This window comes from Pempheris klunzingeri, chromosome 6 (genome assembly GCF_042242105.1).
Source record: "Pempheris klunzingeri isolate RE-2024b chromosome 6, fPemKlu1.hap1, whole genome shotgun sequence".
Lineage (NCBI taxonomy): Eukaryota > Metazoa > Chordata > Actinopteri > Acropomatiformes > Pempheridae > Pempheris > Pempheris klunzingeri.
The window spans coordinates 15,649,188-15,675,450 of NC_092017.1; the positions used below are offsets into that span (position 1 = coordinate 15,649,188).

General features: G+C 39.8%; 4 protein-coding genes across 6 annotated transcripts in view; 1 reads left to right on the top strand and 3 right to left on the bottom strand.

Moving 5' to 3' along the window:
- usp13 (ubiquitin specific peptidase 13) overlaps window positions 1-7,512 on the bottom strand; it is a 30,718-nt gene extending 23,206 nt beyond the window's left edge. For all 3 annotated transcript variants that reach the window (XM_070832182.1, XM_070832181.1, XM_070832180.1), the window contains exons 1-3: window positions 7,343-7,512; window positions 4,908-5,033; window positions 1,651-1,711 (exon numbers count right to left, since the gene is read on the bottom strand). In XM_070832182.1, coding sequence (XP_070688283.1) covers window positions 1,651-1,711; window positions 4,908-5,033; window positions 7,343-7,453 — 298 coding nt within the window. In that variant the 5' untranslated portion in view covers window positions 7,454-7,512. The remainder of the gene's footprint in view (window positions 1-1,650; window positions 1,712-4,907; window positions 5,034-7,342) is intronic.
- A 1,607-nt stretch (window positions 7,513-9,119) lies between these two features.
- On the bottom strand, window positions 9,120-12,977 carry ndufb5 (NADH:ubiquinone oxidoreductase subunit B5). The gene is made up of 6 exons (XM_070832480.1): window positions 12,834-12,977; window positions 11,695-11,777; window positions 11,144-11,210; window positions 10,936-10,997; window positions 10,261-10,367; window positions 9,120-9,334 (listed from the first exon to the last, which is right to left on the bottom strand). Exons 1-6 carry the CDS (start codon window positions 12,949-12,951, stop codon window positions 9,214-9,216), a joined length of 558 nt encoding a protein of 185 aa, XP_070688581.1. The 5' UTR covers window positions 12,952-12,977; the 3' UTR covers window positions 9,120-9,213.
- Window positions 12,978-14,080: 1,103 nt separating this feature from the next.
- On the top strand, window positions 14,081-16,421 carry mrpl47 (mitochondrial ribosomal protein L47). Its single transcript, XM_070832541.1, has 7 exons — window positions 14,081-14,214; window positions 14,675-14,823; window positions 14,939-14,999; window positions 15,082-15,178; window positions 15,353-15,483; window positions 15,825-15,920; window positions 16,097-16,421. The coding sequence occupies exons 1-7, from the start codon at window positions 14,081-14,083 to the stop codon at window positions 16,206-16,208; spliced, it is 780 nt and encodes a 259-aa protein (XP_070688642.1). The 3' UTR covers window positions 16,209-16,421.
- A 251-nt stretch (window positions 16,422-16,672) lies between these two features.
- On the bottom strand, window positions 16,673-26,204 carry actl6a (actin-like 6A). The gene is made up of 14 exons (XM_070831931.1): window positions 26,085-26,204; window positions 24,647-24,723; window positions 23,424-23,598; window positions 21,495-21,595; window positions 21,071-21,168; window positions 20,789-20,883; window positions 20,152-20,258; window positions 19,622-19,711; window positions 19,427-19,488; window positions 19,084-19,198; window positions 18,805-18,885; window positions 18,160-18,255; window positions 17,810-17,896; window positions 16,673-17,397 (listed from the first exon to the last, which is right to left on the bottom strand). The coding sequence occupies exons 1-14, from the start codon at window positions 26,107-26,109 to the stop codon at window positions 17,317-17,319; spliced, it is 1,290 nt and encodes a 429-aa protein (XP_070688032.1). The 5' UTR covers window positions 26,110-26,204; the 3' UTR covers window positions 16,673-17,316.
- Window positions 26,205-26,263: the final 59 nt, after the last annotated feature.

Below are 26,263 nucleotides of genomic sequence, written 5' to 3' on the forward strand. Positions count from 1 at the left end.
TCTTAACAATTTCATGACCTTTTTTTACTTTCAAATAATAAATCAATGAATCAGGAAAATAATCAGCAGACTAATCAATAATGGCAATGATTAAGTAAGATAAAGACAGGCGTCAAACGCTCACAACAAAGAAGCTGGAACCAGTGCATTTTTGGCATTTTGCTGAAAAAAAAAAATTACATTTATTAATTAGATTATTTTTGGCTAGAGGATGAATCATTTCCACTCCAATTTAAATGAAACCAAAAAATGTTTTTATGAAGGGAAATCTAGAGAGCGCTTCTTCTCTTAAAATCACTCTCCATATTGACCTGTTCCTTCTCCGCTCCAGCCCAAAGTCGTGTAATGACTCATGAGAAACAGGATCACAGGTTATCTCTGACATTGTTATTGTGCGAGCTGCTTTCATGGTAACATCTGACGTAAGCAGCTAGCGGCTTGATTAGATCACTGGACTGGTGTGGAGATGACGGACATCTCCATGACAGACACATACATACATGCCCTCTGTCACATGAAAGATCCACAACAGACGACATCAGGAATCGTCTCAGAGAAAGACCTCTTAAGAGGACATATCCGACATTAGCTGGAGGGATGACCTAATGTACCGCAGTCAGATCGACAATCTATTAAGCTCTGAACAATAAGAAAACAGGAACATCAATTACATGGAGGTTGAATGGAAGGAATTCCTTCCCACTGAGTGAGGGAGGGTGAGACGGGGGAAGAGAGACACCTGGTCCTCTTTGAGCAGCGTCATAGCTGCTGTAGAAGTGTGTCAGCCTAGTAGGGAGGTTGACAGGTGGCGGCAGCTGAGAGACCGGCGACCAACCACCCCCTCCCCACACTGAATAGGAGGAGGAGGGGGGAGACCAGGCTTTGATTTAGAGCAGTTACCAACCACATATACAAATAAATGTGCTATATTTGGAGCACAGTAGGAGGAGAAGGAGAGGTCTCATCATGGGGAATATCTGACGCTTTGGGCAAAGGCCGACTGGAGGGGCAGCTGGTGGGTCACCACAGTGTAAAAAAACAACATCATCAGCTTGTAATGGACGGGGCTCTTTCACTGGAGCGACGCGTTTCTGACCACACAACTTACGCTTGTTTCATATTAAGACACTAACTTAATGAAAAAAAGGAAAATGTTATCCAGAGCTTTTTTCTTTCACAAACAAGCTTCACTTTGCTTTCAACTATGACGAGAATACCAGTGGTGATAAAATAATATAAATAATATAATAAAACTAATGATTTTAGTCTATGATTATATTCCACTACATTTCTGAGGGAAATGTTGTACTTTTTACTCTACTACATTTGTCTGACAGCTAAAGGAAACTTCCCCTCGAAACAGTTTCATTTAACTAACTTTTCAAAGCTCAAAGAGGTAAAATGCTATTAAATATCAGTAAAAATGTGTGTAGCAGAACTTTGTGCTCCATTAATTATTTAACATCCCCTCAGATCTAATGTCATATATGATAGCGGTCTGCGTAACAAGTACTTTTTCATAATTTTACTGATAATACTTCTGTGTTTCACATAAGTACATTGTGCTTTTTTTTTTTACTTGTATTAGAGTCTTTTTACAAAGTGGAGTGCATCTTTCCGCCTCTGATTGACGGGGCAAACCTAACTTACCTAGAAACACTTTTCCATTTCTTCGTCTGGGGATGGCGCCTCCTGCAGCTCCTGTGGCTTTCTGTGGGGGAAACAGGAAGGAAGAAATTAAACTGGATCAAAGAACCCTCATCACATTAATTAAAAACATCTTTTAACACCTTTCATTATTCTCTTTGTAAAATGCTGCAAAAATCTTTCATGCTTTGCTGTGACTGAAAGTCCAGATGGTTGTCATTTTGTTAGAAATAGATGCTGGATGTTCCAGTTGCCAGGTCGGGTTACAAGGCCAGGGGAAAACCCCCTTACATGTCAGGATCAGAATCAAAGAATGACAAATTAAACTGCCTCAGTTTCACAGTTTGATGTATTGGCTTGGACAGACGCCATTTACAGTATGTTAAACGTCATGTGTTTTGCTTGCACACTGTGTCATCATCTGTCTCCACCACATACCGTCCAGAGTGATAGAAAATGACAATAAAATAACCCATCTTTAAAGCAGCTACCAGTTGCTTTTAACCAGTTACAAAGCAGCCTCAATTTTAAACTTACAAAAGCAAACAATTTTATTTTTGATGTTATATTTGGTGGTTATGGCTAATGCTGGGGCAGGATCGGCAAAGAGAAAAAGAAAAGAATTGACCGAGGGGGAAAACAACAGAAACAGTGTTGAAGACGAAGAAAGTCAACACGAGTCAACGCTGGTCTGTCATTCAACAGATAGAGAGTACTATGGGATTTGAAAAAATTCTAAATCGATCATGAATGGGCCCTCCTCTTCCTAGACAGGTATGTACTTTACTTATAAAATACACTGCAAGATGTGGTTTTCAATAAATGAATTTATGGTGGTGGCTAAAAGAAAAGCTGGATTACACTTTACCTAACATTAAAGAATGTAGCTAATGTTAGCTGCATTTGTCGAGCAACACAAGATCTTCACAAAAACTTAATTCTGAGAAACACTTCCACATTTGTCCACAGGGGCCGCCAAAACGGACACAAAACGTTTCTTTGAGTTGCTTTAACAGACAAACCTTATGAGCCTTGATATATGGCTCAATCAACCTACAAAAACACTTCAGCCAATCCCCTAAAATGTGAATCTGCCAAACGACTAGCTGACAGCACAACAACCCAGGGCCACCGACCGGTTTCCTGGTAATCCTCTCAGGTTCAGTTCGCTGCTTCACGTTCACTCGCCAGGGAGGAGGAGACGGGGGCAGACAGACAGAAAGACAGAGAATGCTGACACACTCGAGACCAAGTGGACTCATGGGAGAAAAAAAAACGGCAGACACAGGAGCCTGCAGAATGTGAGCAGCTGTTTCTGGCCAGATCCAGGCATGGAAATAGCAGCTCTTTACAAAGCAGAGCTTATCTGAGGGCAATTAGAACCAGTGAGAAAACACGGCAGCAGCTAAGGCCTTTGTTGTTCCCCATCAACTTTTAAAAGAGGGCTTGTTTGTGGGTTTTTTCTTTAAGAAAAAGCAAAAGTGCCCTGTTGAGTTAATTTTTTATACACAAAGACAATAACAGAAACGCCTCACAAAATAATGCAATCCAATGCAACACCACCACAACCTTCTAAAGTTACCAAAGAGTTGAATCAATGGCTCAGTCTCAAAAAGTCTTTGAACATATTTGTTGCAGGGTTGGTTGTTGTTGTTTCAGCTTGCATTATATTCTAAGATGTTCCTGTCCAGCCTATGAACTGATAAAAACAGAATCTGTTACTTATAATCTTCATTCTACTCAATATACTGCTATTATTTATTTTCATTTATGGGTCTGTATTTTCAGAATATTTGCTCAATAATTTCCAAGGACGTTTCTTGGTACAAACTGTGGAAATTGATACTAATTATAGTGAGATAAGAGTTATCTAAGATGAAACTCTTCATTAAACCCAAGTAAACATGTGATTTATTCATTCATTTATTCTATTTTTTAAAATAAAACTAATAATGCATGTTCAGCTATCCTGTTGTGTACCGTCAATAAGACTCGTAGAAAATTCTTAGGAAATGAGGGAAACATAAAATAAAGCATTAAAAAGGTGCAGCTACAGTGTGCCAGATTATATATTATAAAGCAGTGTTATGGGGAGGACAGATAGCTGCAGAGCTGAAAACACTCAAACAGGTCTTCGACTGAAGGTCCAATAATCAGGTCTAAGGAAAAGATAAAAACAAAATTCAGCATTTTCAAATTAAATGCTGTAGCGTTCGAGCCTCGTGTAGATGCCGGGCAAACAATGTAATTTAATCACTGAAGGTCAAAATAATGACATCATAACGTCATCGGTCCAGGTCACTGACTGCACCCTTTTATCTAAAGCACCTTACAGTATCACATGCTTCAGCAGCATTTAACCTGTAATCCTGACAGAGTTAACGACCTGGTCTACTAACTTAAACACACACAGGAACCACTTGTCCTGTGTGTGTTTAAGTTTAACTGTAGGAATCAGTAACAGTTGGGAAAAGGCAACGTGCTGTATATTTCCAATAAATAAATCTAGATAAAATATCTACTAAGATGGATTCTTTTTTATGCATTTGTATTGTATGCAATTGAGATCTACTTGATCATTATTTTTATCATCATTATTATTATCATCATTATCTTCAATATCACTATTATCATTATTAATAGTAGTAGAAGACACAGAGATAGTAATGATTGCAGTGCACAGTGATTAACAGGAGGAGTACCTTGGGTTACTTTGTGTGGAATCAATTAAGGCCATTGTGATTATTTTTCATTTATCAACACATACATTTGTACTTAAAGCATGAGAGTTGGGCACAGTGTGATTCACAAACGTGTGACTTGCACTTCTCCACGTTGGGATCTTGACAGCACAAACAGAGTTCAACACTAATGCTGTACATCGTCGTCATCACATCGATCATTCCTGATGATGTGAACCAAATATTTTACTTTGTTCACCACATTTAGCGTTTGCTCTGCCATAAATGAAGGAGAATCATGCTTGTGATCTTCCCTGCTTTTAGCAGTCATGACCGCACTGCTTACAGTTAAATTTATGTCATACTGCACAATATAACTTGACTCGGAGCAGTTGCTGTAAGCCAGCACTGTAAGGAGATGAGACGACATTAACTTCTACCATGTTAATGTCTCACTCATTGTCTTTTGTGAATTAGTGTTTTATTGATTGCAAAGCCATTTACTCATGTGACTTATCTGAACTGGGGTGCAATTAAAAAATAATCTGTACCAAATAAAAACACAGGTATAAAACGTACCTCTTTCACATGTCGTTTGAGGTGCATGTAAACACTCTGTCCTGTTTTGCGATAATGTCTTTCCACATGTTCTCGCCCGAAGCCCAGGAATGTGTTCATGCACACATACAGGCCTCCCTCTGACTCCTGCAGACAAAAACAAAACAGTAACAATGAACAGCAGCACTAAGTAAAGGACCACCAACACAACGGCACATTTAACACACTGTTGAAATGTATACAATGCAAAGGTCTGATTTCAGGGAAACTACTTAGACTGGATTTTTATATACAGTGGAAAGGCAGCATTCAGTTTTATTTAAAATATTTCACAGTGGAAATAGCACGAGAATAATGATTTCAGTAGAAACAAATGACTGCCATGACCAAAATGATGCGGCTTCAAAGCTCAAAGCTTTCAGCAGAACAACCAGTCACACCATCACTGAGCTTTGGCCACACTAGCTGGCACTAGCTACAAAAACTTAACACAACATGCACAGTAGAAATGCAAGTGGGAGAGACGTGTGCCAGTGATTCTGCGAGCACATTTTCAAAAAGGCCCTTCCTGCTCAAACAGTTTTTCTAGCATCTTGTCAAAAAGCCAAAAATCTGTTCCAGCACTGTTGCACAGAAACAAAATCTCACTTTTATGCAGAAAATGCCTGCTGCTGAAAAGCCTGGTTTTAGTGTAAATCCTCATTCTCTGAGTCGCCTTTTACGTGTCATTTCTTACCCAAAAATTGGATTAATCTGTGATTCATACAAACACTTTTGGTGCTGCTGTTGTTTCAACCAAAGAACATGGGAACACTGTTACATATAGTTAAATAGAAATTTATTTTAATTGGCAAAGTAGTGCCTATTTGCTTCTGGGGCACCGAGTACTTGGAGGTTTACCAGTTTAAAAGCAAAGTAGCTTTATTTCTCATAACACTGCTGGTGAGTGTCTGTGGACTGAAGCGGACACATGTCAGGCAGTCTGTTACAGGATACAAAGGTTTGATCATTTTGTCACATTCAGAAGTCAAACGTGTGACCAGTGAGGCACGTTTCAGGGGTTTTAAAATGCGTTAGATAAATACAGTTGGGCCTCCTTCAGGAGTGTTCATTTTTCTGACAGAAACAACCTCCTGCACTAAAATACATGAAGAATACTCTCTCAAAACTGACCTAAATCTGCAATCAGTGTAGTGCTTATAAACCCCTGTGATAAACCTTTAAGTGGCCCAGGGTGACATATGAGCTTCAACAGTGCAAGGATAAAAATAAACCAGTCCTCAGGCCAACATGATGAACTCCAGACAGCTGAGTCACCTTTAAAAACGGTTTCTGTCGAGAAAGTAGGTTTTGTGTTGCTTGTGGAATGTGTTGAGAGCCAAAATCTATGAAATTATTATCTGTCATGAGTCTTTACCAGCGTAGGAAAGGTTGAACTCTGCACCAGATCTGTAAAATCTGACATTTATAAAAGTTTTAAAATTTGATATGAATCAAAAGATTCAGTGTGTTGATGTTCTATCGTTGCTTTAACCACAGAAAAAGAAACAGAAAAAGAGAAAATAAATGAAAGCATGCGAAGGAATGTGGGTCATGAGATTTTCTATGATCAACACCCAAAGTCTCTAGTGACACAATAGCATAGACATATATACAAGAAAGGCCTCAGAGTCATTTTTGGGTGTAAGAACTTACTTTAAGTCAACATGTGAATATCACAACATCACTGTGGGAAGCATGAATTTTTTGCTGGGTCATTGTAAGCTCACTATTGAACACAGTAGTGATTTTTAACAGCACATCGCAGCCTAAATTGGTTGTTACAGGCTCTCAAAGGCTCAATTAAAGGCACCAACAAATTCACTGTTGTGAGCATGTGAGATGGAAATGTTGCAGTAATGTTATTGAATACCAGAGACATGCTTCAAATCCATTTTTAGACAAATAATAAGAGACAAAAACACCGTGAGGAGGCTATGATCTCTCTCTCACACACACACACACACACACACACACACATGGCAGCTGCTCCCTACAACCTGACAGGGGCTGCTGAAGCTTTTCAAGCACATTCACGTCTCAAAGCAGGTGTGTTTAGCTGGTGTGTGTGTGTGTGTGAGAGTGTGTGAGTGTGTGGCCTGGACTGGACCTGCACAGTGGGAAAACCCTCCACCCCTCTTCTTCTTCTTCTTCTTCTTCTGGCATGTAAACAACATTTAATTATTTATTTCCTTTTAACTTCCAGGGGAAGGCGGCCATGGAGACACACACATAAACAACAGGGCAGATTCACGTGTTGTGGTTCAACCTGCGACACACACACATCTTCCTGCTCCTCCTAATCCCAAACAACCCGCTCATGTCTGGGTGTGTGTGTGTGTGTGTGTGTGTGTGTGTGTGTGTGTGTGTGTGTGTGTGTGTGTGTGCGCGCGCGTGTGTGTGTGAGTGTGACTTACTGGGGAGTCGAAGGAGAAGGCACACTCGCTCTTGAAGACCCTGTCCCCTGTCCTGGGCACTCTGATGGTGGGCATGTATGGGACCAGCAGCTCTCCTAGGTCTGCAGCCATCTTCGCATTCCTGCTTCTCGCACCACAGTGCTGCGGAGCCACCGGAGCAGCGCTGTCAGAGGAGAGGATGCTATTTTTAAAGCGGTCCGTCTCTACATTCCTCCAGCCAGCGGGATGTGACGCTGAAAAACATAAAAATAAAATGACAGAGGGGTGGAGGCTGGCTTGCCACACAGGCGGCAAAGCTAAGGCAATCAATGTTGGGTGTTTTTTTTTTTTTTTTCTTGCAAAAAAGCTCTGACCTGCGCAGAAATACTGTGTTCCTACTGTTGACTGTGGTGACGCTCCCTGCACACAGGGATATATATGTTTTTTGTTTTTTTTATCTGAAGGGCCCCTCCCACCTCAGAGGATGATTCATAAAGCCACCCACACTTACTACACCATGTTTCCCCCTGCAGGATTCAGGAAAAATCATGATTACTGAGGACAGCAGAATCTTGCAACCCAACAAAAGCCTCCATCTCTCTGTGTTCATCTGCAGTGGCGTTTATTGATAAAAATGACAGTTCAATAAATGAGGGGGTCAGTGTGCATTCTTTTCTATTTCTCTGCAGCGTTTGGGGGGTTATAATAAATGCATTTTAAAGGAGACAAGGCAGAAGCTGATTTCGTGCATCTTCTGCACACGCATCTGAATGACCTCACATTATCTGCCTTTTGTCCAACAATCATCTTGTCTGCACAGCTCTGCCACCAGGTGGACGCCCTCGTCTATTGCAAAAATATAAAATTGAGCAATTGTTAGAAAGATTGTACCCAATAAAAAAAGAGTCCTTGTTGTAATGTGTTGTGACAACGATGATGAGAGCGAGCAAGCGTGATCTGTTCATTATGAGGCAGATATGTAGATCTTACTTTCACCAGACTGCATCTCAACTAGTAATCCCATCAAACCTTTACATTGTTACACAGGAATGATAAATTCAACAGATGTAATGTTTCCTGTGCACCCAGCTGGAGGTAAAAGCTCTATTTAAATGTGTAAAAGCACTTTGGATTAAAGCACTATTTGGACCTACAGAATTCATACAGATTTAATTTATCAATGCATTTTTCTAGAAGGCACCTAAATCGAAAATTTCAAAACTCTTGAAGCCGGCATCATCATCATCATCATGTCTTAATTTTTACTATAAGTGCAATCTTGAAAAAAAAAAAGAATGAAAAATAAAAAGAAAGTACAGTATTCCTTTGTGCCCACAGCAGTCAATAACTTTAATTGTACATTTTGATGCTGATTATTTAATGCTTGCTGGAGCTTGCATGAGTGATTATGTAGATTTCAATCAGATTGTGTTGAAAAATAAAGCAATTTTCAAGAAGCATATTTGAACACGAGCCTTGATGAAAAAACATGGTTAAAATCATCTTCAAAACTTTGTATGAACTGTCAATAAATGCGGTCCGTTAATTCGCAGCCTCCATTCCTGCTTAAATTCAGGGTAAAATAAATATACAGGTCAAATTCGGGATAGTATGAAAAAAAAGTGTGTGTGCAAACAGCTGATTCATTTCAAACTTAAATTGTTGGACTGTGAAAGGACACAGAAGCACCCAGAGGAAACCGGTGCTGACAGAAACTAACCTAATCCACAGAGATTTAAATTATAGTACCCCCTAATAGTAAACACTTCTTTGCAGCATGAAGACAGTAAAGACAAAATATCATACAGATACTTTATTTACGCAGGAAGGAGAAAAAATGTACAAACAGTGAGATCGATCGGCATGATGTACTGATGGCAGACGTGTCTGGATTAATTGTCAGGTGTTGACTTGGGACTGTTGTCAATAAGGTCCTTGCTGAGGGTCTCCAGGTGGAACCAGGGACCGTCTCCCCTCTGCCTCATCAGCCGACGCACCTCCAGCTCTGTCAGTCTGTTGGTGACAAACAGGCAGAGAAGCAATAAAAGCATGCTTCAGTCATGGAAAAAGAGTTTCTGTTTCATCACGGTGGGAGTTATGGAGAATTAATTCTTCCCAGGTGCATGGTCTGACATCTCCCGAGAAACTCTTTACATGAATTTTGCCTTTGACCAAAGACAGTTTTTCTCTGGTGATGTACAGGAGGTGTGCTTGATAAGAAACATTCAGCTTTAATCACATTTATATTAATTCCTAACACGCATTAAAATATATATTTGATGTGTAAAAAGCAAATATTTCAGTTAAGCAAGATACATTCAGATCTCTTCTTTAATAAGTTTTTTACAACTGAACAAATGGCTTTAACAGCCTCTCCAACTGCCAGAGAGAAAACTTCCTCCGCAACACCTTCAGATAAGTGCAAAGTAGATCTGTGAAGGCTCTGCCGACAAACAACAATCCACCTGTTGTGCTAAATCACATTAAAGCTGATCCAGTCAAATTAAATCAAACACGCACAGGAATCAGGTTCATAAGTGATTATTTAATGGTTACTTTAAGTAACTCAAACCTTAAAATGAATCAATTTAATGGTGTCAAAAGGCTGAATTATTGGACTGATCTCTTACAGTGCATTCAGGCGTAAAGCAATGACACCACTGACTTCACCACGAGAAGTAGCAAACTGTGGTGTGGTGAATTAATGTTACACTCTATACATCATCAGTACATAGTTGGCTGTTAACGTATAACTTTCCCAAAAAAGATAGATAGATTTTTTGCCAGCAACTCCAATATGCTAAAAATCAATTTCAGAGACAGTTTTTGTCTGTCGCTGGTTGGAAACGTCTTTGTGTCACTGTATCACAACGGCTCTGTGGCCTTCGCACACGACAGGATTCTGGAAAGAGAAGCTACAACATAACATAAACTCCCACCTCATGTCTGCCTTTTCTTTCTCTATTTGGATTGCAGCCATCATCTTTTCATAGTCCTTCACTGGAGAATCATACATGTTTCGTGCAATCCACCTGGTGATGGGGTGCTGTAACAACAGGGAAAAGGAACGCAAGACAGAGGAATTTTTTAATGACGACACATGCATTTGATCCAAATCACTGATTTATCAGTTAAATTAAGTAATCAGTTAAACAACTACTGTCATCCTTTTTTCTCTAAAACATTACAATATGCATTAAAGGACAACTATTAATAGGCTCCTCTCTGAAATGTCTGTTGATAATAATAATTGTTATAACTGTATTTATATAGCACCTTTCAAAAACAGATTATAACAGATTATAATAACATACGTCCAAAAACGTAAGAAATAACAGGATGAAAATATACAAACAACAGATACAACAGTGAAGAAAAAGTCATGAGATAAAATAGAGCTCTGTTTAGGTCCTGAACCAACCCTTTGTAGTCTGGATGTTGCAGACTGCAAACTTAGACTAGAGGCCAACACCATTGTGCTGAAGGTTGGCAGAGGAACAAAGGTGTTGTGATGGTGAGGATGATTACGGTTCTCACATACTGTAATGTTCTGGCATTTAGATCAGCGACACAAAACAGTTTCTGGAAAGCTAGCGAGATAAGACGCTACATACCTTGTAGTACTCCCAGTGCTCAGGCTCATAGCCCTCAGGGGTTTCGACCAGCTCTGCCTCACCTTCACAACACAATCACACTCGAGTTCAATTCAAAACGAACATGCAAGTTTTTGATTAGCACATTAAATCACATCTTTAAAAGACCAAATATCATCAAATGACCCCAATAAAATCAATGAAACATTGATGAAATTAGGTTACTTACCAAAGAAGAGATTCACACATGTGACAATGACCGCCACAGGAACGCCAGTCAGCAGGATGTAATATCGCTGAGATAAAATGAGGACAAAACGAAATAATGAAAATCCTGATGTTGTTCTGCATACAGGGTGACCAAGATTGAAGGTCTAACCAAGCCAGCGTGTCAGGAATACTTGTTACTAATATACAAAATTATTTATTTTTCATTAAGTTGCACTTCTTTATCATAGAAACTGCAAGTGCGGAAGTAATGGGTAAATTCCAATAGTTCTGAACAACATTGCAGACAGTTTGAGGATTTTATCTTATTACTGTTGTCATACAAGTTTTTATGCACTGTGTGCTGTACCTGTACTTGTACTTGTACAGAGAGACAATAAATACATTTTATTTATATAGTGGTTACAGCAGAGCTCCACTTTAGTGTCCTGACTGACTGACTACAGTTGCTGGTATCCACCTGACTATCTGCAGCTCCCAAATTTGGGCTCTGACACCCCCTTTATTTGTCATGATCACAGGTAATGAATGAGATGCTGTTACAGTGCTCACCAATAAGTGAAGAAATCTCTTGTCATAGAACTCAGAGGGTTTGACGACAAACATTTTCTTTCCATGACCCCAACGAACAGCCACTGCAAAACAACAAGACAGGGGATACTGTCATAACCATGTATTTACCAATTAAAGCTGGGTGCTTTAAGGATGGAGATCTTGTAATAAGACAAGACAGCCTGGGCTTTTGGTTCTTATGATAATGCCATATAGATTCAGTGTTTATCTTTATTTCAAAGGCTGAGATCAATGTAATGAACTTATTAGGCTGTAGTATCAGAGTAACCTGAATATTCAGTACTTCATATTCACTTTACTCATCATTGCTCATCAAATGTATCTTCGGTCAATAAATCTGGAGTGGATCTGGGGTATTCAAATAAAAATAAAATCAGTGTCATAATCATTATCACAACTTTACCTTGATATCAGTGTCTTCTGATATCTAATTTACAAAATAGCATGGCACATCCTGTTGTTGCCTTTTCTTCTCATATGCACTGATGCACAGCCTGCCTATGCTACTGTTCATTATCACTGTATTATATATATATATATATATATATATATATAAATAAAATATTTTACATTGTACTCCACAATTTTACCTTTGCACCATATAGTCTTTAGTATTATTTTATTATCTTTGCTTTTTACTGGTAATTTTCCTTTCATACATATTGTTGGAGGGAGCCTGAGAATTTAGAGTTTCACTGCTCATGACTGTTTCACAGTAATTGTTGTAAACTTGACAGTTAAAAGAAAATGTCCCTGGTATTTAAGCTCTCCAGTTATTGCAGAAATTGGCGAAATTATCCGTCTAATTTATTTCAACTTATAAACAGTAAACCACAATGATTGTATGAGGTGATAAAATTAATTCATATGGCATAAAATATAATATTAATAAAGACCATTACTCTAATAAAATCAGAGACATTAGCTGACAAAGAAGAGTGAGTTGTAAGTGGAAAAGCTCTAACCTTCTTTTTCACTCTCTGTTGACAGCAGGACAAACGTTACTAGCCAGTTAGCTAAACTTAGCGAGCTAACGCGCCCGGCACAAGGTCATAAGAAGAGACGGCCACATTTATGGTCAAACCTCTCACTCTTTAAGCCACCGGGGTGTCTCTTACCTTTATCTGTCCGTGGGACTGTTCGACTGAGTAAATTCGCCGCATTATTTCCAGATTTCAGTGGACTCAGTCTGGCTGCAAAGGCAGCAGCAGACCTGAGAACACTCATCCCCACCATCGCTACTGTGGGCAGTCTGCTCAACAACGCGCTCTCTGATTGGTTCATGAAAGAGTGAAGCAGAAATCACCATATTTGATAAGGGCGGATACGCTGTTCGCCACATCCGGGAACTTCAGCACCCGCAATGTCCCCGCCCCTTTCTGAGTGAGACTTTAATGTAAAATATCGATGCAAAACTACAATAGAAACCACCTGCATTTAATTACTTTATGAATATAATTATAAACACACCATGTAATCCACGCTGCTTGACCAACAAAGCACAAGATACACAGAAAAATAAGAAGCCCTCTGATTGGCGGGAAAAAGGGGGTTTTCTCTTTCTGAAAGTAAGGGGTTCTATCATTGGCTGAAAATAAGGGGCTCTCTAATTGGCCAAGAAAAAGAAGCATGCTGATTGGCCGAAAGAAATGGGTTTTCTTATTGGTCAAAAGAAAGAAGCACTCTGACTGGCTGTAAGTAAGGAGTTCTATGATTGGGTGAAAGTAAGAGGCTCTCTGATCATCGATCATCAATTGGTTGATTGATTGATTGATTGATTGATTGATTGATCTTTAAGCTAGAGATAGCGCTGGGCTCCGATATGCTGGTTGGTCAGTTAGTTGCTGGAACCCAGGTCAATGATGTATGGCCTTACATCAAAGCTAAGTTGGTTCAGAGTCAGGAAACACAGGTGACTCATTTCACACAGACAGATGACACACTAGCATATAGCGTTGGCATGTAGCCATAAAACCTTTCAATCAGGATCTTTTTCAGGACATGGCAGGGGAACAAATCAGAAATAAGTGATGTGGGATTAAACCCTGGTGCAGCCAACTCCACAGCATCTCTTTGGCAGAGCGTTATTAATTTAAATAGGTTTGTCTAAGTGTGGACACTGTTACTATTTTGACAAAGGACTGTTTTCCTTTTTAAGGAGGCGTGGTGATGAGAGCAACTATGGATGATGTATTATTGCCGATCTGATCTATATTCTTTTTTAGTGGTACTGTTGTGTAGGCACAATAGATAAAACTATAACAAGATAAAGTAAAAAAATAAATAAAAACATATATTTGGTTTAGAAAAAATGCATGATGGGTAATGAGCGAAGGAGGAAGGAAGTACAACGGTAACGTTAAAGATGGCGGCGTCCTCAGCAGCAGGACGCGTTTTGACTCTTTGCAGACAGTTTCAAAATGTCATTAGGATATCCTCAGCGATAAATACTCAGCACTGCGCTGCTAATGTGACCAAATACCAGTCTAATCTTTACAGGTAAGAAGCCGTTGCGGTGTGTAAAACATGATGTGTAAGCCATATTGAAGCTAACATGTTGATACAGAAGCTAAAGCTGGCTGTGCTCCTCATTTACGGGTTGTGCGGATCGTGTTAAAGAGTCATTATTTGTGAATAAGATATCACCATCAAGTCCTACATTTACGATGCCTCCTGCAGACGTGTGCTGGGTTAATTTATATACATTGGATTAGAGAGTCGTGAGCCTTTATGTTGTGAATATGACCGCTTAAGTTTTAAATCAGAAAGTTGTGTTTGCTGTGTTCAAAGACACGAAGTCACCACAGGTAACAGATAACGACTTGAACAGTGTTTATATGCCTGACCTCCCTACCAGTCAGTTAGAACTGAAGAAGCCTCTTGGATGAGAGGCGAAACGTCTTCTTGTACCTTCAACAAGTCCAGTTGACTTTTTGCTACTTTATTTTGCACCCACCAGGGAAAAGTCTCCGCTCGTTGCCCTCTCTTTGTACAGTCCCACCAGCTCTGTGGGTCAGTGTCGAGCCCTGCACACAACCACCAGCAGGAGAGGGCTGGACGAGTTCTTCGACCTCCATGAGAACTGGGGAGAGACCACCGTGAAGTCAGGTTAAACGCTAAAGCATTAGGTGTATCACAGCCTAAGCACTATTTTGGCACAAATGTACCCACTAGGCATGATGGCAGTCTTTCACACTTTTTTTGGTTTGTCATAATTTTGTAGCTGCACCATGGACTGCCAAACAACTGAGAACAAAGAGCAATGAAGATTTACACAAACTCTGGTAAGCGCTGTTGAGATTACACTGGTCCCTCGGGGTGTATGAACATTCATCGGCTGTGTGTGACGCTCTTCTTCTGTCTCAGGTATGTGCTGTTGAAAGAAAAGAACATGCTGCTCACACTTCAGCAGGAAGCCAAAAGGCAAATGGTTCAGATGCCGAGTCCAGAAAGATTAAAGAAGGTTGGTACGACGCTCAAGTGACATCTTCACCATCGCTGCAGAAATGGTGAATGACAGCTCATCTTTTGACAACGCTAAGCGGGATGCAGAGTTTGTACTTGCAGTATTGTGGGTGTTTTTAGTGGTAAAGAGGAGCCCTGGCTGAGGTAAATCTTGCTGTGGTCCTCCTCCCAGGTTGAGAGGTCAATGACCAGACTTGAGACGGTGGTGACTGAGAGAGAGACTGCACTGCGTCTGCTGCAGACGGGGCAGGAGAAAGGCCGACCAGGAGCCTGGAGGAGGAATCTATTTGGATACGTCTACTGGTGAGGGCAGAGTCTCCATATACGTTATGTCACACGGACACTTACAGCAGTCGTAATGAACACTTTGAAGCTCCCTGTGGAGTTTTGACCTTTAGTCGAGCTATTTTTCTGAGTGGGTCCCTGTTTTGTTAATCCTGTGCACAGGATGTACAAGCATGTGTGCACACATGTGACTGATATGATACACATTCCTGCCCGTTTCTCACTATTCCACTTTCAACATGTGGGGGTAACGCACCGAGATAGTGGTCTGGGATGTGGTTGTAGTACTGCGAAAGGCTTTGGAAAATGAAATGTGGGAATTAGCATCATTCATGTTACACTTGTTTTCTTTCCCTTAGGTATCGATTCAAAGAGTACGCCATTCCTTGGTACATGAATAAGAGGTACAAGAGAAAGAAGTTCTACACACCCAATTTTGTCCAGCCACACATAAGGTAAGATGTGGCACACATGCAATATGAGCCCCTTTTTATGCTGCGTAAAAGATGTTAGTAGATGCAAAATGTATTGTGTGGAGTGTAATCCACAGTTATATTATGCAAAATTCTATTCTTACAAAAATCGAAATGTTTTTTTTTTCACTCTCTCTTCATTCTTTTCTGTCTTGCAGGCTGCGCATAGAGAAGCATCTTCGAGAGAAGGCCAGGAAAGCCAACCTCGAGAAGAAAACTCAGGCCAAACTCAAAGAGAAGTTTACTCAAATGAAAGTTCCCGCGTCTTGAAATTTCCAGTGCTCATTTTACTGTTTAGGAGTTGTGGGCCTGACATCTGTACAGACATGAGGTTTTCTCCACATTGTATCTGCTGAGTTACTTTGTACACTTGAGTCTGAATCAGCTCCTACGCTATAGTATGAGTGTACTTGTCCAGCTGTTCTTTGATCCTGTAAGATAAATTATGCTACATCATGAAATGTTTTGGTCATTGTTTTCATACTTAGTAGTTAAACACACCATGTATTTAGTTTTCATCATTGTTACTAGTTCATAAGATGTTTTATGCAACTTGCAACCTCATATCAAACAATCTTATAAACTAATATAAAAAAAAAACTTCAACAGTATTAAAATAGTAATGTACGTGTAAACGTGTGCTTATTATACTTTTATGACAAACTCGTTTAGAGAATATTTAACAAAGTTTATTTTTAAAAAGATATGTAGCTAATGACAATGACAAGCAAAAGTGAAAATTAAATACAGATTTATTGAGTTGACACTCGACACCAATAAGCACAGGCGAGAACTGGCTGGCCTTTGCTTATGATGAGCTTAGTTACTACACCAAAAAAAAAAAAGAGGTTTATGGACATAAAATATTCACCCCAGATTGTAAGGTTTTTGCTCCAAATACACATCACCCAAATTTTACTTTGTCAGTATTCTGCAGAAACCATGCAGAGCAAATTTCTCTCACGTTGGGTTTCTGCCCAGAGTGATCAAAAACTTGACTTTAGGGCCTACATGCTGATATTTCATGGCCCTTCGACCATGTCAGGTTGGAGAAAAAAAAATACATGGACAATGCGTATCAAGATGAAGCTTTTTGAAGATGCAAGGTTTCCACAAAACACCAACAATCCTAAAGATAAGGCAACAGACTGACTTCATATAAACAGAGAAATTTGAATTTACTTTGTAAATGTTTGTCTGATTTTCACAATAAATCCCAGACAGGTGGCATGTGGACAAACTCAATTATTTCTTAAAACAAAGTCAAGAACGATCATCCGTGGGTGTTCCTGAGTCCAGGGTCAGAGGTGAACGGCTCGTGGTGTTGAGAATTGTGGCAAAGACGAGTGTCGGGGAGGGTGGTGGTACGGTGTCAAAATCAAGGACACTTCCTGTCCACACACTGCTTTCCTCCCTCTTCGTACTCCTGTTTGGAGATCCACATCTGCTGGAAGGTTCCCTGGCAGACAGAAAACAGGTTTAGTTATAATACACATCAGGATAAAATTAGGAGAGGCAGGAATACAACTGCTTTGAAAAACGCACAGCTAAAAATTAAGCTAATGAGCAAAGCAGATGTGTGAACTTGAACACAGCTCTAATGCAAATTACAGGTAATGATGGTTAACATTTTTCCCTTATTGAAAACAAGAAACCATCTATGTAATATATGACAGATCTTTGGGTATGAATGCCACAGTGGTCCTGTGCTGACATTTTTTGCCCCTTTAGGTGGCAGTCTGATGATCCTTGAGCCAAGTCACCAGCTCTGGACTTTCCTACCTCTACAACTACTGTCATGAAGATGAAAAACCATAAAAAAAAAAAAAGAATATATTCTTTTAACACAGTTTTAAGCTGTGAGTCCTTACGAGCGACGCCAGGATGGAGCCTCCTATCCAGGCACTGAACCGGCGCTCCACTGTAGTGTTGTTGGCTATCAGCTTCAGCCTCATGCTCTGCAAACCACAGACACACATGTCAAACTCTGATACGATATAGGGTAGTGTTCGGTAATGGATTTAAGAGATACATAAGAACACATAAGAGATTGTGCACGAATTAGCACTTATGTTGTCAGCTTAAACTCTCAAAGAGCGGTAGTGTCTTTTTCAGATGATGTCAACAAGAAGCAGCGCCATTTTTAAGTTTGTAATCTATCATTACCTAAAGCCTGAAGTAAATAATCAGAAAATATGAGGAGACAGCGGCATTGACTCACCGGAGGGGTTTTCTGGGAGAGTTCTCTGTTCAGTCGGTCTGTGAAGCCCTGAATGAGCGTGTTTCCTCCAGTCACCACCACGCTGCCATACAGACCCTGAGACACAAGCCAAGAAACAGGTCAGCTAATTATTCTGGGTATTTAGGAGCAAAAACAAAACACTAGATATAAACACGGCTGTATATCAAACACTGAACATATCCTCTGGTAACTAAATAGTGACAACAAAGAAATTCCAGGAGTTATTCTATTACCAAAACTTGTAATATACATTTTATTTGGGCATACCCTCAATCAGCCATGTCTACATCTACTTAAGACAGCAGCAGAATAGTGCACTAAAGGTGTTGCATTCAGCTACTACAGTGTTCAAATGTTTAATGCTGCATGTTAATTTAAGGTTAACCCCCTCTCTAAAACTCCCCTTTAATGATTCGTCTGCATTCCTGGCAAGGCAAAATGTAACTTCAACTAAAAGTTTCAATCAAGACATCTCTGCCTGTTCAGTAATTCCAAATTCATTCCAAATTAGAAACACCATTAAAATGGTTAAAATTTTAATTTGGGTGTCCCAAGGATGAGGGAACATATTTCAGCCACCAAACAAACAATTCTAACCCATATTTAAAACATCTAGATAATCACCGGCCGGATGTCGATGTCACACATTCCCACGCTGGTCGTCACCACGTGGCCGACTCCTAACATGGTGTTTCCAGACAGACCCTGAAGTGATCAGAACACACCAATTTTCATTTTCACAATTCATAATCCATAAAAAGCAACACGTTTGGACACTTAACACAATTTTACATAACGGCGCTTTCCTTATTTGAGGCAGCATTCAGTAATAGAGTATGTTTACACGTTGCTGCCCTTGTTATCTCCACAATTAAACTAATGGAGTCTTCAGAGCGTGCACACCTTGGCGTTAGAGGGGTCGAACAGCCCCTCAGGGATCTTCAGCCTCTCAGCTCCAAAGTCACAGTTGTAGCCGTTGGGCAGCTCATAGTGCACCGTGGGCATCTGTGCAGCAACCCTGATGAAAGACGGGGAGGTGTGTTACCTGAGTTAGTTAATCTGGGATGAAACTATGTATATTTTTGACATGCATACCCTCCATAAAGGCTAAGGGATAAAGTAAAGGAAATAAATAAATGTACATAAAGCTGGTCATTACTACTGTATCCCTGTTCCATACAGATTTGTTTGGTTTTATTCTCATTTTAGCTGTTGAACTGGAGTAAAAAAAAAAAAGTGCTCTTACTGTTCATCATATGGTGAGTCGGACACCTGCAGCACAGCCGCCTGGAAATCCTGGATCACACACTGCAAACATTAAGAAAAGACAAGTTGGCACACATTTAGAATAAAACATAACACAAACCAACAAGTTAGCAGTTCCTTCATTCCTGCTGGGACACATCGTACGCAGAGGAGTCTAGATCATTTTGCTGCTTACATTACACATGTAGTTGTGCCATGAGCGGGTGACCTGAGGTAGTTTCTCCTTCTTCTTCCAGTTGGCTGGGGATCCCTCCCGCACTGCATCCTGTAATGACAAACGCCGTGGTTGACAGTGTGTGGTGTGAAGGAAGATGACCAAAAGGACCAATAGAGACTGTGCAGGCATATAATGTGAAAAAATTCAAAACACAGCCGACACACCGGAGAGAAAATTTAAATCCCTGTGGTCAAATTCAATTTTTTTGCATTTGATTTACAAACTTGGACAAGACTCTTCATTAAGAGTCTGTTTTACTGTGTTTTGTTTTTATTGTTTTACATTAATGTACATTCAAGAGTCATTACATTCACTCCACTTAAAATATGCATTCATATTTATTTATCCAAATAGCCAGTTGATCAATTGTACGGGCAAAATTTGAAATCAGTCCATACATTGATAACAAGAAAAAAAAAAAAAACGTTTCTACCGTGAAACACTGACATGAGATTCTTTAAAATGAGGTTTCCACACAAATATCTTACCTTAGACGCAATCATGTAGGGGGGGATTATTTCACAACTCAACTCTTGAAAAAGCTCCCTGCACTGCATGCTCATGAAGTCTCCAGCCAGGGGCGATTTGACGATTCCTGTCAGAGAGAATAAACAACACATGACTCGAAGGAACACGGTAAATCTCTATTCACCGTTTACATATAACACAGCCACTCCACACTCTGTTTAACCTTGCTCAGCTTGATACATCACTATGACCATAAATCCAAATCTTTCAAATTAGCAATCTCCTGGATGACTCTTGGCTGAGGCTTTAATTATTTAAGTCAGACACCATTTACACAGAGGGACAGGAATCATTGAAGATGAACAAACTTCCTCACTGAAAATTACTCTTGTCCAACAATAGTTCATTATGGTACCTGAAGTTTATAACTGAACATTTGTAGGAATAGCTGGCTTTATTGGCAAGGCTGAGATGCAAGCTCTAACCAGCAGATGGCAACATAAATCACAGACGATCAGCACATACATCAACGAAGGATTTGGGATAAAATCACATGAATCCTCTTAGGCAATGAATTCTCTCCCTAGTTTATATGTAAGCCAAGTGGAATATACAGTTACACAACGTATGATGAATGATTTATGATTTTTTTGTCACCTTGCTGCAGGACGTAGCCATCATGCACGGGAATTGCTGTGGTGTGTGTGGCTCCGCTGTCTAGGACCAAGCCTGTAGACCGCCCATTGGCAAAGCTTGGATATCAAGAGTAAAGGATATGTAACACAATTCGACATATAACAGATTCCCTATTAGTTCAACAGACTTGTCATTAGAGAAATGGTAGTCTGACCCCAATACAAAGCAGCAAAGGGACAATTACATGACTCATATGAACCCTGTCCAATCCTTTTGTGGGTGGAGTAAAATAGCAAAGGATACGCAGATAGCACAGCAGATTTGCAGAGGAAAAAAGCAGGAATGTTGTAATGTTCAAACATCAGCTCTGTTAGTTTCTCTCGTTTCGCTCGTGTATTCCACTGCAGACACAAAACAGAAGTTAGGACGTTTACAACAGATTATTGTCAGCTCAATCCAACTACAAACTTCTCCATTGGGGTGATGAGGACCAGTGCAGGAAACCAACTCCTCACTTTGAATCCTTATCTCACAATAACTTGATTGCAGCTAAAGAAAGGGCATACCTAACAGTCACAAACGACTATGACTAATATCTTAAGGAACTGCCAGCATTTTGCGGTTGACTGTTAAATTTAAACTATGAGGCTACTCTTTGGCCTTGGTGCAATCAAAGAATAAGCAGCCAGTGCTGTTCAGACTCCAGCTCATGAGAATACTAACTTACCGAAGCTTCTGACATGAGCACTGGATGCAGGCTGGGTTCAGACTTGAAGTGCATCTTGTAGGTGTGATCCAAAATGGCCTGGAAACTGTCCCAGTCCTCAACTGTAAATGAGGCAAAAGAGAAAATAAGGGCAGGGCTTCTTAAAAGTCAAATCCCTGTTAAATTACAGTTGATTTACTATTTTAACAAACAATTAACTGTGCTTAATTTGAAACAGTCCGGGTTGTTCAGATACCACATCTAGGTCTGTGAATTAGTGTGCAGTTAAATAAGCTTAAATAAAACATGTACATGTTTATTACAGAGACCTAACGAGATATTTTCTTCACGTCTGTAGATATGAGCCATGTTCACACAGAAAGGCACGTCTTTACGTTAGTCTTTCACTCCTTTAGGCTACAGGCCTACAAACATGAAATCAACGTCACAAAAAATGTGTGTCTGTCATCATCATTGCTGGGTCAGATGGTGGAGAAAATAGAGCGATGATGAGCTTTTTTAGATAATAATTTGAGCACCAGGCACCAATGTTCCAGGTCAGCCCTCTGAGGGAGCCTGTGGTCCCACGGTGCTGTTCTGCTGCAATTAAGATTGGTGTCACACTCGTCTCTAAATAGCCTCACAGCCAAACTCCACTGGACCAGATTCTGATGAGCATCAACAGCTAGGTCAGTGCGCCGCAGCGCCTGTTTCATATCCACTGTCGCTGACACGCCTGAGGTGACAGAAACCAAACACACCCGCAAAATGTAGCATTTGTAGAAGAGAATTTCTGCTTGGTTTTAAATGTTTTGGACAGAGTGGAAACGATCAGTCAATAGTAAGGAAACTGACTGCTCGCTTTAATTTCACCAATGTGAAGCTTTTAATGTCATTGTAGATTTAAGTTAATGGCTTTAAGTTCTTTGAGGTAACTTGAAATCATCACCTTGGGATCTGGAAAATTGGGAAGTTTAAAATTATTATCAGTTAATAATTATTAATCAGTTAATCAAAATAACAATAAAAAATTAGTAGATAATTGAAATAATTGTGAGTTGCTGCCCTGGTTTTGGAAAATATCTGTCAAATTGAGAAACACATTGTGGTTTTAGCAACATGATGTTTGACAGATGTGAGAAAAATGCCACAAAAAGACAGAAAACGAAGCAAGGAAAAGCAAATAAGAAAATCTGAGACTGAAACTGAGCCTCGAACCAAAGCATGGGAAAATAATCCTGAACCCAACGGTGATTTATTTATGGACAACAGCTCTGGTGAGATAGGGTCTCAAGTTCAGCACCAAGGACAGCTCTGAACATGTGACCCACATCTGGCTTCGAATGTTCAACACATCTAAAAGGATGTGTGTGTGTGTGTATATATGTGTGTGTATATATATATATATGTGTGTGTGTGTGTGTGTGTGTGTGCGCACGCGCATATATTTATATATATAAAAAAATCACTGTCGGGCAGAGATGCGGCAAACCCAGGACGAAAAGAGGGTTTGCCTTCCATGAAGGGGACACTGGAGTGGAGAGCTCATGATAATGAGTTCCCTTGGTCTTCAAATACTCTCATTAATATTCATGATGAACAGCAGTCATCTATACGTCAGTCATGGTTGTGATGAGTTCATCTACAAAGTCCACTGTCAGACCAAAAGAGTCTAATTATGGATATGGATCAAGCAGACAGGATTATAAATATTCATTGCTGAGTTTACGTCACAGACCACGACAGAAAACAGGGACATCCACGTACACACAACTTATGTATTTTCACATGCTGTAAATTCAATCTTTTCTCAGCATTGCATATACACGGTGGTAAAATTTTAAAGACATGATCAATCCATTACATTTGGATCATGAACCGAATTCTGCCTGTATATATTTCTGTTCACTCATTATTCACCACAAAAAACACCATTGAGTCCACACTCACTCATGCCGTTCTTGAGCGGAGACATGACCTCCATGTTCTCCCTTGGTACCCTCAGCTGGTTGGTATCAATATAGTAGGTGGTGCCACCCTGCTTGCCCTTGTCACCGTCCGTCTCCATGGGCGTGCTGCCATCCTCCCGGTCAAGGGTGACACCTATAACCGTAGGGAAGTCCGCCTGAGCAGAGCCAAAAAACAAAACAGGACACGAAACAGGTCAAGACACATTCACACACGCACAGAAACATTCAATAAACAGTAACAAAATCCCCATCTTTGTGAAACTGTGCGGTGAAGCAATGCTTTTCTAACTTATACAGACAAAGATTACAACAGTTTTGAAATACCCAATAGTATTTTATTTAATTCCGTCATGATGTGGCTTGTACTGACTAATCGCCTTGCATAAACAATGTCTGCACATTGCAGTGCCAAGCCAGGACTGAAGTTGTCCCATAGACTTTTTATTGTTACATCAGTTGTCGTGACTTGTTATAGTAGAAAGAGAACAGCTGTTACTCATAACATTAACAATGGCTCAGATCTTCTCAAGTGTCCCAGTAAGCCATAACAGTGTGACAGTGAGCCAGCATGCACATTACCAGGACCCTGAAACTGAAGCAGCTAAATGGAATTCGGAGACTATTGATCTTATTATTTACAGCTTTGCTTTTCCTAAGATGACATGTCAAAATATTTTCTGTGAAAAGGGCTGGGCAAAACCAGAGGGGAACATTAAGTGTTACAATTAGAGCGGGAACAAACAGTCCAACTAGCTAATTCGCCTAACAGCAAATTAATTGGCAACTATTTTGTTAATCTGTTGATAATTAAAGTCGTTATTTTAATCAGAATTGCCAAACATTTATGTGTTCCAGTTACTCAAATGTCAGTTTTCTTAATTTTCTCTGTTATTAAGCTTCTTTAGGTTTTGGACTGATGATCAGAAAACGAGACATTTGAATATATCAACTTTGTCTTTGGGAATCTGTGATGGACATTTGTGACATTCACAATCAAGCTCTCTACCTAAAGATACATCAGATACAACAGATGCATCAAAACCAAGCAAGGAATCCAGAAAGATCTGAACTCAATTCATGCCGTCTGTCTCCAGGGTGACAGCCCTCATTTTTTGACATTGCTGTACCCTCTGAGGGGAGATGAAGATGCACAGAGGAAGAAAAGACACATAGTTAATCAGGTCATTTGAGTGATCCACTTGCCTTGGGACAGTCTTCTCCTGCGTAGCCAGCTCTTACAGAGTATGAGCCAATGTCGAACACCAAAGCTCCCACCTCATCTGCAGAAATGAGACAAGGGCTGTGAATTTCATTTACCTAAAACTTAACAAAAATGTAATGACAATAATAATGATTACAGCTAGAGATGCAATGGCATACACTATATGAGCAAAATAATGATATCAGCATTATTTTATATCTACATTCAGCGAGCTTTCGCATATGTGCTTATATGTGTGGAAATGCTGTACATACTTTGAATGGCATTTTAATGGTTTTAAATATGTTGTTGCAGAAATCAGTACATAAAAAGCAGTTTAACAATGTTTGTTTTCTATTTTCCCCAAACATATTCTCATTCCTACACAATACACCTTCACGGAAAACATAACATAATCAGATATTTTCAGCTTTAAACATCCCCATTCTGCCACTTTATCTGCTGGTATCAGCTTAAGAAGCTGTTCTGGTTCCAGTATTGTCCTTCATGCCAAAATCTGTTCAGCATGGTAGTGGAAGTGCTAAAATAATTTGTCAATTTAGTAGATTAGATGGCAAACAAAAAATGAATTAAACCTTCTATTATGAATTTATAAAGTAAAACTAACAACATATTGTGACGCTGAAGCTCCAGGTAATTTTGTCATTACCGCAGATACTCCTCAGCTTTAAATTACTTCTACCCTGAGAAAATAAAGTATAGGGTGTGCAAATCACATAGTGGCACTATTATATTTGACAGGCTGTTCTCACTTCTGTGTCAGTAACATAAACAAAGTAGGCTACAACGTTATGATATTGTTATAAATCTATGTATAGGTTACACAAGCATTTCGTTACCGAATGAGACTGATGCAGACATTAATTTTATTTTTACGTTGTAGTTACCATTACTACTGATAGCAGCATGGACACATTAATTAAAGAACTCAAAGCAGCAGATCCACCTAATAAAGAAGCTATTTCAGTTCAGAAACACATCTCAGCACAGAACAAACATATTGCAAACCTAACTAAGTTCAATCTCTGATAAAAAAAAACACGTGTCTCCTTTTATAAGAGAGCCATATTTAACATTAACATGAACACTATTCGACTACACGGGATGTGATCCGTGTGCTCGTCAAGCCCACTTTCATTCATTTCCTTGCTAGCTAGCTCGGTGGTACCGGGGGGTTGGAGTTTGCTTTATAATGCTCCATGAACAATCTACGCTCAAACCACGACGCGACGCAGTTAAAATAAAGTTAAATCAGTATACTATTAAACGTGTGGCTACTAAAATCGCTAGCATGGATGTAGCTTTAGTCTACCACCGGGCTAGTTAACCGTTAGCACAGTTAGCATAGCTAGCTAACTATAAAGCTGGATAAAGCTTCACGACAGTCTTATTTAATCTAATTCACGAGATCCAACTCACCGCCTCCATACACTCCGCCACTCATCCTTTAAAGTATCTCAGCGGCAAAATGTTTTAATATAAGTTAGCAAAGCAGAATCACAACAAAGGAAATGTGTTAGCATGGATCAATGTAACAAAGCGAGCGCCACACTGCGCAGAGGCGCCTGTCCAATCAGATTGCAGCACAGCCTCGGTAC